The sequence below is a fragment of the Hemicordylus capensis genome, chromosome 3 (assembly GCF_027244095.1).
Source record: "Hemicordylus capensis ecotype Gifberg chromosome 3, rHemCap1.1.pri, whole genome shotgun sequence".
Lineage (NCBI taxonomy): Eukaryota > Metazoa > Chordata > Lepidosauria > Squamata > Cordylidae > Hemicordylus > Hemicordylus capensis.
Window position 1 is genome coordinate 292633786 of NC_069659.1, and position 16873 is coordinate 292650658.

Here is a 16873-nt window from a genome sequence, read left to right on the forward strand (position 1 = left end):
TAAGCAATCAGCTGCTAAGCGTTCCTATAGTATTATGCACTTCATGGTCTGAGAGAAATAATGCAGGCAGCCATCTTGCTCCATTAGAAAAACAATCAAAGAGGGAAAGTACCATAATATCTTTATTTAATACTGACTAAAACCGAATCATAATACTGACCAAAATTCGCAAATCAGTGAGCTATGAATTTTACAGAATTTTTCCTCAAGCTAGGCAGTAAACAAAGGAAAAGGGGAGGGGAAGAGAAAAATATATTGTTAATAAAAGTCATGGTGTAATTTGCTGCAGTTTTAAGCTGATGATTTAGGAAACTCTTTGTAGAGTAATAGATGGTGACCACCCAGTGCAAAAGATCATAGATTGCGCCAAAGTATATTGGGACCAATAAGCAATGGCTTCTAGGACAATTGTTCCACACATTAAGCCAGCCTTATTCTCAAGAATGGAAAGAAGATTTCCAGGCCTTCTAAATTCTCTTAAGGAGATAGAGAAAATATTAATTAGACATAGAGGAAAATGCTAATATATAACATAGGAGTAGGTTGAATAATTCCCAATTTAGGTACTCTTTCACATCCTGTCCAATGGTCTCTGCATATTAATTTATATAGACTACATTTGACAACCAACCAGTATTAGAATGGGCTGCACATTTAAATAGTGAGTGCACATCTGTGCAGCTGCTCACTTTGGGCAGAGGGAAGAGTAGAAAGATCTGGAGATCCTTGGAGACTAGTTGTAACAGTCTGCTTAATATTTATTTACTACACTTGGGGTGCAAGTAGGCTGAATTGTGGCCGATGGCTGTTACACAGAAAATCGGAACCAGCAATCTTTCAATTACTTTGCTTTGAAGTATAGCCATTAAGTAGATGGAGCTCATTGCATGGCTTACAAACAACCTTTCATGTAATTACATTCTGGAACAGTTTTCTTCCTTCAAACATGATTCATGGTTTCTGACAAATGGAAAAGATATGCAGTATTACAGGGTAATCATACAAAAGAACCCTTTTCATTTGCTGCTCATTCTGTTAAACCGTCCTCAAGGTTGTAGTTTGTTTCATGGCAACAGAAAACAAAGTCCATATAAAGTACATTAATAATAGTGCATGCTACCAGAGACTCAACTGAAAAACAACTGCAGGCTTAAAGAAATAAGTTTCCTTTTAGGTGATCTTTTATTTCTATTTATAATTGTGGGAGTTACAAATATCTGGTTTCTAAGAAAAGCTGATTTAAGCTGGAATCAGATTACCATATCTAATAAAAACAAATTTTGGTGAAACTGAAATACATATTTTAGAGTGATTTTTGTGTGTGTTAGCAGTATGCTAAATTACCTAACTGCTGCACAGAATCAGTTATAGGGGTGCAGTTAATAAATGCACTGGCTGACATGTTGTGCATGTTATGTCAATATAATGCTCCACCCCAAGTCTGCTGCTGACATTTAAGCAGCCCTGACATTGTTCAGAACCAGACGTTGTACAAGTGATGCTACTGTGGCTTTCCCCATTGTAGCAAATAGGGGAAAGTACTGCTTGCACAAAGTTCTGAGCAGCACTGAGGCTGCTTACAAGTCCACAGCAGCCCTGGGCTGGTTCTGTTGACATAACACTGCATATCATGTCAGCCAGTGTATTTATTAACTGCTTTCTTACAGAATGCTGCATGTCATGTTGGCAACTGTTCAGAACATCTGAATCTGTAAATATAGTGGACACAATGCTTCCAATGTACTGGTGGCCCTCATTATCTGCAGGGGTTCTGTTCTTGCCTACAACCACAGATAACAAAATTGTGGATAATGAGACCTGAAGTCAATGGAAATTGGGGGGGTTAGGTTTCAATAAAAAAACAGAAATAAGTGAAATAAAGTACCATGCCATGCTCTCCAGGTGTCCACGTGTCTAGCAATGCCCCCCACAAACCCCCAAATACATCAATTTTCTGTGAAAAATGAGGAATTTTTTAAAACAACCACAAAATGGCTTTTTTCAGCAAAATGATGTCTAGAAATGACCTCAGAGGTCATTTCTGGCCGCCCGGGAACCATGGATAGGTGGATTGTAACTCTTTTTGTATACACGAATAACAAGGTCAGGTCTCCATTGCCTGACTGTGGATACGTGAAATCGCGTGTGCTGGAACTGCAGATAATGGGGGCCAACCTGTAATCTAAGTGTATATGTGCTGTGATGGTTGCTCGGTAAAGAGATGCAAAGAAATGACATATTGAAGGTAGACCTGGCATGTGCTAATGCAGGGATCCTCAACGTTGGGCCCCCAGATGTTCTTGGACTTCAACTCCCGTAATCCCCAGGCCCAGTGGCCTTTGGCTGGGGATTATGGGAGTTGAAGTCCAAGAACATCTGGGGGCCCAACGCTGAGGATCCCTGTAAATGCACCCTCTACTGTTTTTTCACAAATTACAGGCCACACTGCCAGACTGTTGTATAGCCTAGGATGAACCTTGTGTCATGTAAGACTGAACAGAATCAGTCAGATGGAGAGCTGATATGGCTGGTGGTGAAAAGTATTCTTTGTGTCTTTGTCATACTCTTCTTTAAATGGATACTAGGATGCCACTGCTTTGGATATAAGGGACTCAGTTCAAGTGAGACACTCCTGGTGGCTGAAGTGCCTGAAGGTGATCTAAGGCACTGCAATTGATAACCAGCATATAAATAAATAGGGCTGGTTATGAGACAAGCCAAATAAAATGTCAATTGACCTTACATTATTTATTTTACCTTACATAGTTATTTTATGTCTGAGGCTAAAAATGTACTGACACATAGTATGGAAAATTTACATTTCAAATGTGTCATCCTAGTGTCATCTGTTAGCAATCTCAGGAGGGTGGGATCAGCATTAATAATTCTATAGCAGTCAGAATTATCCACCAGTCAATTCCCTACATTCACACACCTGATTCTTTTGCATAGCCTTAGCCATGGTTTAGACTCTATAGCAGTGTACAGGAAGCCTGCACTGGCTGCTGGGCCTACTTGCTTCGTTTTGGGCCTGCAGGGTAATAATAACATGCTGCAGAGGGAAGAAGTGTCTTTGTGCTGTGATGGATAGTTTTGCCCTCTACTGGTTATGTGCAGGAACTACCCCTCAGTTCTGCCTTGTAGTACTATCTGTAGTAAAGTAAAGTGTGCTGTCAAGTCGATTTCAACTCCTGGCGCCCACAGAGCCCTGTGGTTTTCTTTGGTAGAATACAGGAGGGGTTTACTATTGCCTCCTCCCACGCAGTATGAGATGATGCCTTTCAACATCTTCCTATATTGCTGCTGCCCAATATAGTACCAGCGGGGATTTGAGTACCTATCAGAAATATTAATCATTTTAAAAATGAAGCCCCTGCTGGAACCAGTGTTGCATATGTCCAGGACTATTTCATCAGTTCATTGTCGCACAACTGATGAAAATGCTAAAGAAATATTGCTTTATATTTATTTATTTAATTATTTAAAAGGTTCATTGCTTCTTGGCTTTCTGAGCGAAAAATAGCTCTATAAAATGATTTGTAAGTAGGAATAATTGCCATATGGACCTAAGATTTATTTTTTCATTGTTAGTGTTATTACTGCTCTGTGATGTTAATTAGATACTTTAACATTTGGTTAATAATTAACCAGGATTCAAAGAACAATGCAGCTAGTTGTGCATGCCAAAGAGGGTACTGGGCTTGAACTTTTCAAGCATCATGACACACACAAAACCAATTCTGAGGTGACTTTCAAAGCGATGTGTGATATTGCATGAGGATCTGTTGTTCAAAGAAGAAAAAAAGAGTAAACAAATCCACTTGGTTTGCCCCAAAATATCTCTCTGAGTCCTGACCAATATTTCATTAATGAACAGCTTCAGCATGTGAAGTGGTGCGAATATGACCATTTCATTGAATCAAGATGCATCATTACTGAAGTGAAGTGGGTGCAAACCTGATAAGTCCTTTGGATAGGAAATAACTAGGAGCTCTATGGAAGAACAGGATATAAGTAAATATACTAGCTGATCCGGTGCAGAGCATCTGCGCCCCTAGTTCGCCACCGCCGCCTTCTTCCCCCACATAACCCCACCGCTACTTTTTGCCTGCCCACCCCCACCCATCTTCTCTCCCCGCCTGCTTTCTTCTTCTTCTTCTTCTTGTTCCCCATCCACTGCCCATCCCCCTCTCCTTCTTTTGCAGCACCCACCCACCTGCCCCCATTTTCTGGGCTGCCCACCAGCTGGCCAGCCAGCCAACTGCCAGTTGCAGCCACTCAGGTCCCACCCACCTGCCGTCCGCCGCCATTTTCTTCAGCCGGCTGGCCACCACCACCGCCGCCATATTCATTCTCTGGACTGTCCCATGGCAGTCTGGCAGCTCTCCGAACTCTTGTGAGAGCTGCCATACATGGTATTAGCCATGGGTACATCTTAGATAATTATATATAATGAGATGTTTTAGGCGAAAAATTGATTTATCTCAGTGACATTATCATTTTTATTTTTGTCATAAAAGAAAAGTGGTATATGTGCCACTTAAAATTATGTGCCCATCAAATTTATATTCTTGTTAAATGTAGGGAACACTGGATTGAACAGGAAGCTTGGCTCTGTGTAAAAAAGGAAAATATAAATATTCATATGTATTAGCTCTTAATATATCAGCACAAGTCACTGTATTGATTAATGCATACAAGTGATTTAACTGGATTCAAAAATAGTTCTGTGAACTCTGTAACCTAGCCCACACGATCTCAGAAGATGTTTTTTAAAGCTCTCGGCTCACAATTTCACTTACAGTTATATGGACTGCACAGTCCTTTCTTTAAATTTGTTTGTTTGTTTGTTTGTTTGTTTGTTTAATATATTTCTATACCGCCCAAAATGCAAGTTTATATATCTGTGACCAATGCCATGCCATTGTGTCCCACTGGATCCCAATCTCCATGAAGGGATTTATGTTAGGACTCTTCTGTAGCATGCAAATGATTACTAATTAGGAATCAGATCCACAGTATTCAAACAAATAGCTAGAATCTCCATTTAACGATATGAAAGTTCAAATATGGATTAAATGTATAGCAATAGCAATACATTTGTAAAGAAAGTCCAAGAAAGCTGTGCATTATCTTAGACCAAATTGCAAGCTGACTGTAAATCAGCTGCAGCCACTTTTGTCTTCATACTTTACTTTTATAAGCATTTAAATTACCTTTAAGGAATTTAAAGGTCCAACTACTGATGTTGGAGCTTTTCTTGATCAGTTTCAACTCCAGATACTGCCATATAAAGCTCTATTCTCCATAGATATATTTTGTAGACCTGTAATCTAAGCTGTGTATTTAAATACACACAGATCATTCTTTAATTGTGAAAGGGGTTAAATCATGTATTTGTTTTGCAGCGTCATCAGATGTAGCAAAATATTGACATGATTTAACTATTTTATGTAATATGTGAATAGTCAGAATAAAAACTGTAGAGATTACCTATGGGGTTATAAAAATGACTGATATTATCCACATAAAAGATAGAATAATACTTGAAGTTAAAGCTTCACATTATGTTTACTGACAGTATTTATAATTGCAGGTATCTTCCTCATCAATGGCACAACTGGGTCATCCAATTATCCTACAAACGTTTTGCTTCTACATAACATCTGAAACTCAAAGCAGCAAATCAAGACAAAGTATTCAAGAGAGAACTATTCCTTCCTTTTTCTTCAAGTGGACAGAAATTCTACAATTCTACCTCCAACATTTATTTAGATTGAAAGAAGGGGGCAATATTTCATCTATATGGTATTCTTGATGCAGAATACAACAATTCAGTATTTCAATGAATAAATCAAACGTAACCAGTGTACCTTAACTAAGCCATGCACATTGCACTGGTCATGTTAACTTTCTCACAGATACTTGCCCTAGTCCTGTTGACTGTGGAATTTTGACAATGGATTGCTTTCCCTACATTGTGAATTTTTTTTGGTTAACAGAATCACCCTGGAATTTAGGAGTGTGTGCATGATGCATATGTTTGTGAATAAGTTGTTAAATAGAAAAGTAGTCTGATTTGAAAGGGTAATGTGATTTTTGTCTTAGTTCATAGTGTAGCCATTTAAAAATTCATATTATGGCTGCAACCTATAGCCGTGTAGTAACATCAGTGAATTGTTACAACAGTGTTGTAATAGATCGCCGACTTCAGCATGTTGTGCATTACTGTACTGGGGCATGTCGAATATTCAAGCAAGGAGTTAGGTGCATAGTGGCCCACCACAGTATTTGTGCAGAGCTAATTAAGGTTCCTACACAAAACCTCAGAAGTTCAGATCTGACCCATAGACTTTCAATGCCAGAACATTCCCTTGCTTTGACTGGGGATGAAGATTATCACCAAATTCTCCCTAGTAATCCAAGGCTCAAAAAGGGGTCTTTGGTTCAAAGCACTGGAAGTCTGAAAGATATCACTGGAGAAGCCATAAATCTTGCTAGTGGGAAAATAAAAGAATTCTCATTTGAAAAACTGAGACACTCGCCTAGTCAAGTGACCTACAGAAAGGGAAGAAAAGTTAAGTCAGATCCATTTAACAGAAGGTCACTAGATTTTGACTTGATCTATGGACATTTCAGCAATGATGAAAATTCTCCCCCTTCCTTTGGGCCATCACATAATTCCTTACCTGAGGAGAAATGGCAGGTCAGCAGCACTTCAGTAGAGGGAAATTTGCATTCTACAATTCCTTTACCTATACAAACTTTCTCTGAGGATAGTTTTATCTCACAGATTTTGGAAAAGCACAAGCTGGATGGTTCTTCCAGTGGAGATATTAAGATGTGCTTGGACATCTTGCTTAAATGCTCAGAGGACTTGAAGAAATGTACAGATATTATCAAGCAGTGCATCAGGAAGAAATCTTCAGGTGGAGTCAGTGGAGGAAACGGTAATGATACCTTAGCCAATTCTGAAATGATCTATATGAATTTAATGACAAGGTTTTCTTCCTACCTTAAAAAACTGCCATTTGAATTCAGACAGCCTGGGCTCACTGAACCTGGTGACATGGTTGAACTGATTAACAGTCTGTCTGCTTTGCAGCAGTCAAATTTCCCCCCAATATTTGGCAATGAACAACCACCTAGATATGAAGATGTTGTACGCTACTCATCTTCCATAACAAGGCAGCCTCGCACTACAGACTTGCGAAGTAGCCAGAATAGCACTGATACAACTGTTTCAGAAAAACCTGCCCAAATCCCAGCTGTAGATTTTTCCTCAAATGCTTCACATGTTAACCATCAGGAGGACAACTTAGGATCTAGAAATAATGCTTGTGCACTACCTCAATTACTATCTGTAAAGCCGCCGGATTGCATTTCTCCCACAGAAACTCTGTACATTGTAGAAGAATCAGATAGGGGAAATGTATTAGGCAATTTAACAATCACTAAGAATAGAGGAAGTTGGGAGAATGTAGAGAACAGCCAGCAAAGAGCTGAAAGGGCAGAAGATGCTGTAGACTCTTTGAAAACATTGTCTGTTGTAATGCAGCCTGTAACACCGACCCAAACCTCCACCCACACAACTTCTGTCAGTCAAGGTTTTGATTCTACTGTTCAAGTCTCCAAAGAAGAAACCAGAAAAAATAATCAAGAAGAGATAGACAAACTTCTATTGGACTTGGAGCACTTTTCACAGAAAATGGAAAGTACTCTGAGAGAGACTACCAATAAAGAAAATGATCCTGCATGTTTGAAAGATATTAGTCGGTCTCTGACTCTTGAAAACAAGAGTAAAGCCTATTCATCTGCAGACAAAAGTGCTTCTTCTTCTTTATCAAAACTCATAGAAACCAATGGTCATAAAATGGAAGAAGATGACAAAACTCTGTTATTGCGTATCTTGGAGAGTATTGAAGATTTTGCCCAGGAACTAGTAGAATTCCGAATGGGCAAAGGAAGCTTATCAAAAGAGAAAGAAGTGATGCACATTCTTCAGGAAACATTGGCCACTCCGTCCATCACTGCTGTCCAACAGAGCTGCATAGGTGCCGTAGCCAAAGAATCTGGCCCAGCACTAATTCAACAGACACCAGAGGTTATCAAGGTAAGATTGCATGTCTTTTCATTTAATAACGAGGAACCATTCATACATGAGAAATTCCCTACATTAATATGTATGATTTTAGGCTACTTTCCCCCCACAAATAGACAATGCCAAAGACAAAAACATCACAATGATCAGGAGTAGGAGTGTACCCAAACTGGTTCAGGGCCATGCAAGAGGCCTCCGGAACGGTTCGGACTTCGGCCAGTCCGGCAGTCCGGCGGTGGGGGGGGGATTGTGGCTTTAAGGGTGGGGGGTAGTACTTACCCCTCCTGCTGCTCTTCCCCCCTCCAGCGCTTGACTTTGCTGAAAAGTTTTTGGGGAGGCAGAGTTACTGCCGCCCCAAAAACTGTTCAGCAAAGTCGAGCACCGGAGGGGGAAGAGCGGTGGGAGGGGTAAGTACTAGCCCCCCCCCCCCGCCCTTAAAGCCACACTTCACCCAGTGCCGGACCGTGCCTCCGTGGTTCCGTGCACATCCCTAATCAGGAGTGGTGCCAGAGTTGGACAAGGTTGGTACTGGTTAGGAGCCCATACCCACAGCTTATAGCTGACCCCTGAGCCTGCTCATCCAGTGACTGCATTCTCACATAGCAGCAAACCATGGGTAGACAAACCTGAGGTTAATCTTTGCAACCATGAATTGCATCACAGACATTTGTCCAACCGTAGCCCATCAACCTCTGGTTTCAGGGCAGGGGAGTCACTTCCTCTTTCTGGTCTGCCAAGGCTGCATCCCAACAAATTCTGTAGCGCTCATGTCACCAGACTGTGGGCAAGGCATCAGAATGTCTGCAGGGCAGTAGACACTGGCCACGATCTTCAAGGGGGTGTGCAGAATGCGATTTTGCCTTTTTGGAATGGACCGCCCACCCTCAGCAGGGAAAGGGCATTAAAATCCCATTATTATTTTATTTTATTTTATTTTACATTTATATCCCGCTCTTCCTCCAAGGAGCCCAGAGCGATGTACTACATACTTGAGTTTCTCTTTCACAACAACCCTGTGAAGTAGGTTGGTCTGAGAGAGAAGTGACTGGCCCAGAGTCACCCAGCAAGTTTCATGGCTGAATGGGGATTTGAACTCGGGTCTCCCCGGTCCTAGTCCAGCACTTTAACCACTATACCACGCTGGCTCTTAATTATGGCATTAAATGCCTTTATGGCATTTAAGCCCTTCTTCCTTCATAAGAGCCCTGCAGCAGTGTCGTATAAGCAAATTTACTGGCAAGAGGGAGCACAGGAGAGGGGCACTATTTTCCTGTTACTCTGGGAAGGGATCATGATGACTTCCTTGGAGGGAATATGTATATGAGGAGGAGCAAAGGATCCTTGGGTCTGGTCCACTGTGACAAAGGATGCTCTTGCAATGGCAGACCCGGGCAAAGCAGACTAGGAACACCCAAGCACACTCCTGCCCCCATGTCAGCTTGCCACCTAGGGATTAGCCCATTGGGGAGGCTCAGAGGCTCAGTGAGCTTCGGGCCTCCATAAGATTGTGATCTCATGAGGTAGGCCATCCAAATCAAGGGGATCCTGCTTGTATGGGGCCCCCATTCTCTCTGGTAAATAATAGAACTTGTACACCATCACCCTCCCACTCTCTAGACCAGGGATCCTCAACGTTGGGACCCAGATGTTCTTGGACTTCAGCTCCCATAATCCCCAGCCATAGGCCACTGGGCCTGGGGATTATGGGAGTTGAAGTCCAAGAACATCTGGGGGCCCAACGTTGAGGATCCCTGCTCTAGACAACCCTTTCATACTCCCAAGGAGTAGTGTCCTCTCCACGTGTCTGGGTGGTCTCGGGTGGGCAGACTAGGGAAACACCAGGACCAGGGGTAGATCTTTACTCTCATTCAAATTTCCCATATTTGGACCAGTGTTGCAGCATATTCAGATCAGCCACCGCAGGGAATTGCAGGTGAGGGGAGCCCCGGTTATCAGTGATCCCAGGAAAGTAGGATGTCTGTACTGGGCAAAACCAAACCTGGATATGTGCCAATGGACTGGCAGAGGGACTGCTTGGACTACTTCTTCACAGCAGTTGCCAGGACAGGGAAAGGTGTTGCTGAGGTGCCCTTCCCCATGGCTTGCTTGTATCGAGCAACCAGGCTGCCAGCAGCTGCTGTTGGGCCCGCATGCATGTCTCCATGGCTTTCACTCTCATGAGAGAGTGGTCCTTGGGAGAAGGGGCATAATCAACCAAGATTATCAAGGGCCTATAGCACCCTTGTTATAAGGCAAGGCTACAACACCTGGGGCTATTTAGTTTAGAAAAAAGATGACTGCGGGGAGACATGATAGAGGTCTATCAAATCATTCATGGTGTGGAGAAAGTGGATAGAGAGAAATTCTTCTTCCTCTCACATAACACTAGAACCTGGGGTCATCTCATGAAACTGATTGCCAGGAAATTTAGGACCAGCAAGCTGAGGTACTTTTTCACACAGTGCATCATCAACTTGTGGAACCTGCTGCCACAGGATGTGGTGAAAGCCAACATCCTGGATGGCTTTAAGAGGGGTTTGGATAACTTCATGGAAAAGAGGTCTATCAATGGCTACTAGTTGGAGGGCTATAGGCCACCTCCAGCCTCAAAGGCAGGATGCTTCTGAGTACCAGTTGCAGGGGAGTATCAGCAGGAGAGAGGGTGTGCCCTCAACTCCTGCATGTAGGCTCCCAGCGGCATCTGGTGAACCACTGTGTGAAACAGGATGCTTGTCTAGCAGGGTGTTGGGCCTGATCCTGCAGGGCTGTTCTTATGTTCTTATTGATTTAGACCCATTCCTGTGTACCCCAGAATTGTTCTTCTCATGAATAGTGCATGGGTGTCTCCATGGACTTTCACTCTCATGAGAGAGTGGTCCACTTTGGAGCAGCATCCATGATCCACCACACAGGAAGAATCTCGCTTGTGACTGGAGGCAGTACTGCTCCTGCTGGATGGATCTTCTCATAAGTAATGCCAGAAACTACATACTTTTACCCTATAGGAAGAGGCTGGGCCCCACTTCCCCAACTTTATTGTACAAAAAATAGAGCACAGCCATTCAAGAATTCCTGGGTGGGCTGCCTTTTAAACCCCATCCCAGGTATCACTGCCATGCTATATTCTATCTTTGCAGCAATCTCATCGGGTTGCCTGGTTTATGGTGCTACCACAACTGCATCTGCTTGTGAACATACTTCTTTATCCATTCATTCTTGGAGACCATAACACATAGTGCCCATCTTGCCATCCTGTCCCCTTTTTCTTTTGAGTGCTGGGGATGGGGGTGGGACAAGAGACAGTGAAATGTGGGCATCCCCCAATGTGACTTCCCCCTTTGACAGGCGCAGAAGCTTGGTATGAGACAATGCAGTGTACCAGTTTGCTGGGCAATGCCTTGAAGAATGGGGAGGCCGGGGGTGGGGCAAGTGCTCACAGAGGTGGCCAGCGAGAAGCGCGGCAGGCATGGAGCAGGCACATTCCTGGGTGGGTCTAGGCCACCTTCTCTATTATTTCAGTTCCAGAAATAGCATGGAACCAGAGTTATGGTGGTCTCTGCGTTCAGATGTAACACTGTTGCCTTCAAACTTCAGATTGGAGCAGCAAAACTCACTACAAACCAGAGGTTCAAATTGGGGTTTGGTGAGGGAAACTGCAGGTCCAGGGGCAGAGTCAACATTGAGTGAACAGGTTCAAAGAACCTGGTGGTGAGCCATGGAAGGGCTGCATGAGCCCTTTGGAGTTCTTTCCCAGCCAGTGTTTGCTGGCTAGGTGCATTTATTTAAGAGAAAGGGAAATAAATGCACCCAGCCAGCAAATGATGGCTGGGAATTAGCTCTGGAGGGCTTGTCGGGCCCTCCAGCAACCGGGCTATGCCCCTTTTGCATGTGGCCCAGTCTCCAGAGGGTCCTCATTTATTTCCCTTAATTTTAAATAAATGTGAAGTCACACACAAGGGGTGTTACTGGCACGCACAGTGCGCACATGGTGGGACCACTGGGGATGAGGCAGAACCTGCCCTCTGTTCCCTGGCTCCATCACTGCACAGGTTGCTTTTGCCGCGAAACTGCAGTTTCACGCATTCTGATGTACACAAATTCCAACCTCTGCCCCATTCAACTCCAGTTTGGCATTGCAGCCAGTGCCTGCATTGCTGCTCCAGCTGCACTGCTCCAGCAGCAAAAGCAGTAAGAGGAGGAGGAGGAGGATCTACTACTGGCAACCAGCCCTAGCAAGCTTACTGAGCAGTGGCGGCAGCAATTTGTTCTGCAGCACCTCCACCCAAAGTAGCACTGAAGGAGTTGCTGCTGCTGCTGCCACCACTTCTGCTGCAAGCTTATTGGGTGGCTTATTGGATGGCTGTGACTCCTCCTTCAGTGCTGCTGTGACTGGCATCGTCATTTTAGAATTCCTAGATGCCCCACCCACTGGTATGTTAGCCCACCACCATCACTATTCGGACAACATACAGAGTCCAATGTAGGAAAACTTACGAGAGGCAACTCTTTTCCAATAAGCTGGCTGAACTGGGGAAGGACAGGCTGGATGAAGAACTAGAGAGGGCCAATTGCCATGGGGGGACTTGTGGACATTATCTGGCACTGACTTTGACAAATAATGCATCAAAAATGAATATAAGTATTCTAAATATATATTCAAAAACTGAATTGGCAGCATCATAATATCAAAACAACAAACCAGAAGAAAATAAAGCTTCTCCAATCCAAGGTCCAATGAAATAAAATGGTTTTAAGTGAGCACCCTGTAAAATGGGGGCTAGTTCCCCAGGGAATGAAGTTCCAAAGCCTAGGCAGGCACTATTACCAAAAGGGCCTCTCCTTTGTCTCACCAACCACACCTCTGATGGTGTGACACACAAAGCCAGGCATCCTCTAATGATCTCAGTGGGCAGACAGGTTCATGTGTCATAAAGTGGTCCTTCAATACACTTGTTTAAGGTTTTAAAAGTAGCCAGCACTTTGAATTGGACTGAGAAATTTACTGGGAGTCTGCACAAATTAAGCAGCAGTGGCGTCACATGATCACTCCTGCACAGAAAATTGTAGATTCCATGTGTACAAATGCTTGTCTCTCTCACTCCATGGACAGACTGTGGGAGTCTGCCACCAGTTTGAGGCTTCCCTCTGAGCATTCACATGGCAAAATAGAAATGTATATTTGTCAAATGTGAAAGTATATGTGCAGGTGATCTGCATATAATGGTTTTTCAGAGATAAAGGGATGGCACTGCAGAGGTACCATTGCCCATGGTACCTGTGTAAGTTTTTAAATGCTTTGCCACAGTGCTTGTAAAACAGGTTTTGCAGATTTTGGTAGTTCTTCAAACTTGGAAAACCCAAAACAAATTTCCTGAAGTGTGAACAGCAATGTTGCAATAGATGTGTGTAGTTTGGCATGAGTGTTTTAGGTGTCTGTTGGATAATGCCCATGATGAGCCCTTCTCCCCTAGTGCACATATCACTTTTTGAATTTTTGTAAAAGTTATTTTAAGTTATTTGTTAGTACATGAAAATGCAGGAGCTTGTCCACATGTGCACACATCCAGCTCTTTAAAAAGAAAGGGTGTGGGGGGAGGGGAGGAGAGACTAAACCAGAAGCTGCTTGCTAGCTTCTGATGAAGCCAACATCACACCTCCTTTGAACAGTATGAGACTAGAGCAAGTGGCTGGAATTAGAAAAATGTAGTGAAAAGACTATTTCCCTGGAAAGGCACAACCAAACTAATGGTTTAGGAGCAGAGCTGGTGCTACAGTAACAGTAAGGAGAGGCGGAGTGCGGGGAGGGGAGTTGCTTCCATAGCTCCATAAAAATAATCATTTGTACACAGCCACAGTTTCCTATATGGAAGTGATATCAGATTCTGGAAATCAGTCATGTATGATGCAGCTGTTCCAAAATACAGGCATATTTCAAAAACACATAAAATGGAATTGGTTTGTGTGAAGACTGAATTGTGATGAACCAGAAATGAAGAGACAAAAAACATAAACAGATGGAATTTAAAAGGCCACCACTTCATTGATTAACTAAGAATCTGCAGTAATAAGATTGTTTAGTTTACTAACCCGCTCCCCAGTCTGAGTATTTGATGGAGGCACTACTGTCAAGAAATCCATATCGGGTGACTCTGCCCAAGCTCAGTCCTGAAGCACCTACCTATTATCCTCCTGGTTCCTCATGGTCCACACATCCAAGATGACAGCATCACTACTAGTGCTAGACTGAACTCTCCTCCCTTTTCCCTGCCACTTTTGTAGGCAGCAAACATTGGAGCGAGGGAGCAGGGTTTCAGCACTTTAATGAGGTTTCATGGGTGCACCCATAAAAGTGAGGGGAAAGTTTCAGGATTTGGGGTGGGAGGCATACTGGCACTAGCAAGATGGCACTTTTCTTTCTTTCTTTCAGACTGAAAACACCACCTCTGCAAGTGGTGGCAGAAGCAGCAACATTTGAAGCCTCGTTTGGCTTCACAGAACCTGCCATCCATAGTTTTTTCCTCTCAGAATGCACTGGGCGAACAGTGTATTCTGGAAAACAAAATGGCAAGTGGCAGCCACCATAAAAACAAGCACACTACAAGTACTGCTGCTTACAGAGGCAACAGCATTTTAAATTTAAAATAAAGGGGAACGCATTGGCTTGCTACCACTGGTGTCAGGGCTGAGCCATGGGCAGCAGCCACTGGGTAGAAGCCAGAGCCAGGAAACTGCTCAGGGATCAAAACCAACCAAGAACTGAAGGTCAGGAACATCACATGCCAGAGGTAGAGCTGAGTAGACAGTCAGGAACTGGGGACAAACGAGGAGCTGAAGGTCAGGAACACTAGAGCTCAAGCCAAGCATACAGATCAAGGAGTTAATGGAGCACATACCAGCAGAAAGGGGAACTGATGTAGATCTTGAAACTGAGGCAAGATCTACATCAGACAAGCCTCTTACATGCTTCCTATCTGCAGGCAAGCTAATAATGGGCCTCACTGGGTGAGGCTAGCATAGTACCTGGAGCTTTTCCACATGGTCCTTTTACTTCTAATCTCTCCCAGAAGGAAGTGTGTGCTTTCGCACTTTGGCCAGATTCTCACCGAAGTCCCTGTGAGATCTTTAGGAGGACTTCACACATAACTCGGAAGCACTGTGTGAAAAACTCCCTGGGGCTTTTACGCACAGCAGGTTTTACTTTGGGCTTATGGGGAGGTTTTACTGCTAACTCGAAGTTGTCCCTAAAAACCACCGCAAATAGTGGATTTTTTTACCCCAGATATAAATCAGTCTGCACTCTAACACGCAGTGAAAACCCGAATTGTGTGTGAACTGCTCCCCGATAACTTGCAGGGACGTCAGGGAAAATCTAGCCAATATGTGAATGCACCCCATCTATTCTGGGGGAGATGTGAGTTAAAGGGCTTCAAAAGCCCCATGTGAAAACCTTCCAGCAGAAGACATGAAAGCTGCTACAATACAGTGAATCACCACAAGGACAGTGGCAAAGAAACTTGCAGCCTCATGGAACTCTGACAATCAATGTCACCCACCCAAATCCCAAATTTTGTCTCTTTTATAGGGCAAAAGCATAGGGTTTTCCCTACCCAGAACCCCCCCATCTGATACCCCCAAAGACATAAAGTGTTGGAGTGAGAAAGTTGTGGCACAGTACTAGTCACTGTGTCTCTGGGCCAGGGAGTCTCAAATGGATGTGGGCCGCAAGTGGATTCCCATCCCAGTTCGCCTAAGCCAAACAGTCACAAGGACCAGTCTGGGGACTTGGACTTCATCCTCAAAGAAATGCCTTGAGGTGCCCACCAATGCCAATACTGTAATCTTACCCTTAACCTGAACTGACCTTGATCATCCATTTGTTACCCAGTCAAGCCTGACACAACCACAGAGGCCACATTGAGTATCCTACTCAGGATACTCAAGCAATGTAGGGTAGGGAAAAAACCAACAGTGAGTCCTAAAAGTATACAAATCAAATAAATAAATAAATAAATAAATAAATAAATAAATAAATAAATAAATAAATAAATAAATAATTTGGGTCTAAGGAAGAAAAAAATCCTACTCACCCCAATAGATGGGAGCCAAAAATAACAGTCCCATACTGCTAAGCTGAGGGAGGGAGAGAAGGTGCTGCACTGCACACCAGCCCAAAGAAAAAGGCAAGTGACATAGGCTCCACCATTTAAATAGCCTGCCTTGGCCTCCTGCCAACTGGCCCAGTTTCGCTGACATGATAAGGACATAAATTGAATTCATGCCTGATCTCTTCCTCCCTATGGCTGCTCACAGTGTCGTCTTCCTACTACCACCTTTGTTATGTGGGAGAAAAGTGTGCTTGAACCAGGAATTAAGATTATTTTAAAAATAATAAAAGGCAGGACACAAGCTGATGCAATTTAAAATGGCCAGCACTTTATTGATTAATATATGGATCTGCAGTATCTTCTTCTCTTGGTAAAGTCCTTAGCCTGGCTGGTGGTATCCAAATGTCCTCTGCTTGTAGATTCTTGATGTTGTAATCCGTTTTAACGAGTGGGGGGAGAATCCCATTAACAAATATTTGCAGAAATGATGTGCAAGGTTACGGCTCTGTAATACCTCGCTCTGAGACTTCTACAAACACTAAACACAGCCACAACTAAGAATGAGTCCCAATTGCTAAGAATGAGCATTTGTGCTAGCAGTGCTTTTCTGCAATTTCCCCCATTTGTGAGAATGGAAGAATCTGCAGAAGTATTGCTAGCACAATCA

The 16873-nt window shown here is 43.4% G+C and overlaps 1 protein-coding gene across 5 annotated transcripts in view; it reads left to right on the top strand.

Moving 5' to 3' along the window:
- The window catches only part of PPP2R3A (protein phosphatase 2 regulatory subunit B''alpha), a 57544-nt gene that overhangs the window by 7987 nt on the left and 32684 nt on the right, over positions 1 to 16873 (top strand). For all 5 annotated transcript variants that reach the window (XR_008320434.1, XM_053313089.1, XM_053313088.1 and 2 more), the window contains exon 2: positions 5597 to 8113. Coding sequence is in view for 4 of the 5 variants with exons in the window: in XM_053313089.1 (XP_053169064.1) it covers positions 6140 to 8113 (1974 nt within the window). In the remaining variant the exon portion in view is untranslated. The remainder of the gene's footprint in view (positions 1 to 5596; positions 8114 to 16873) is intronic.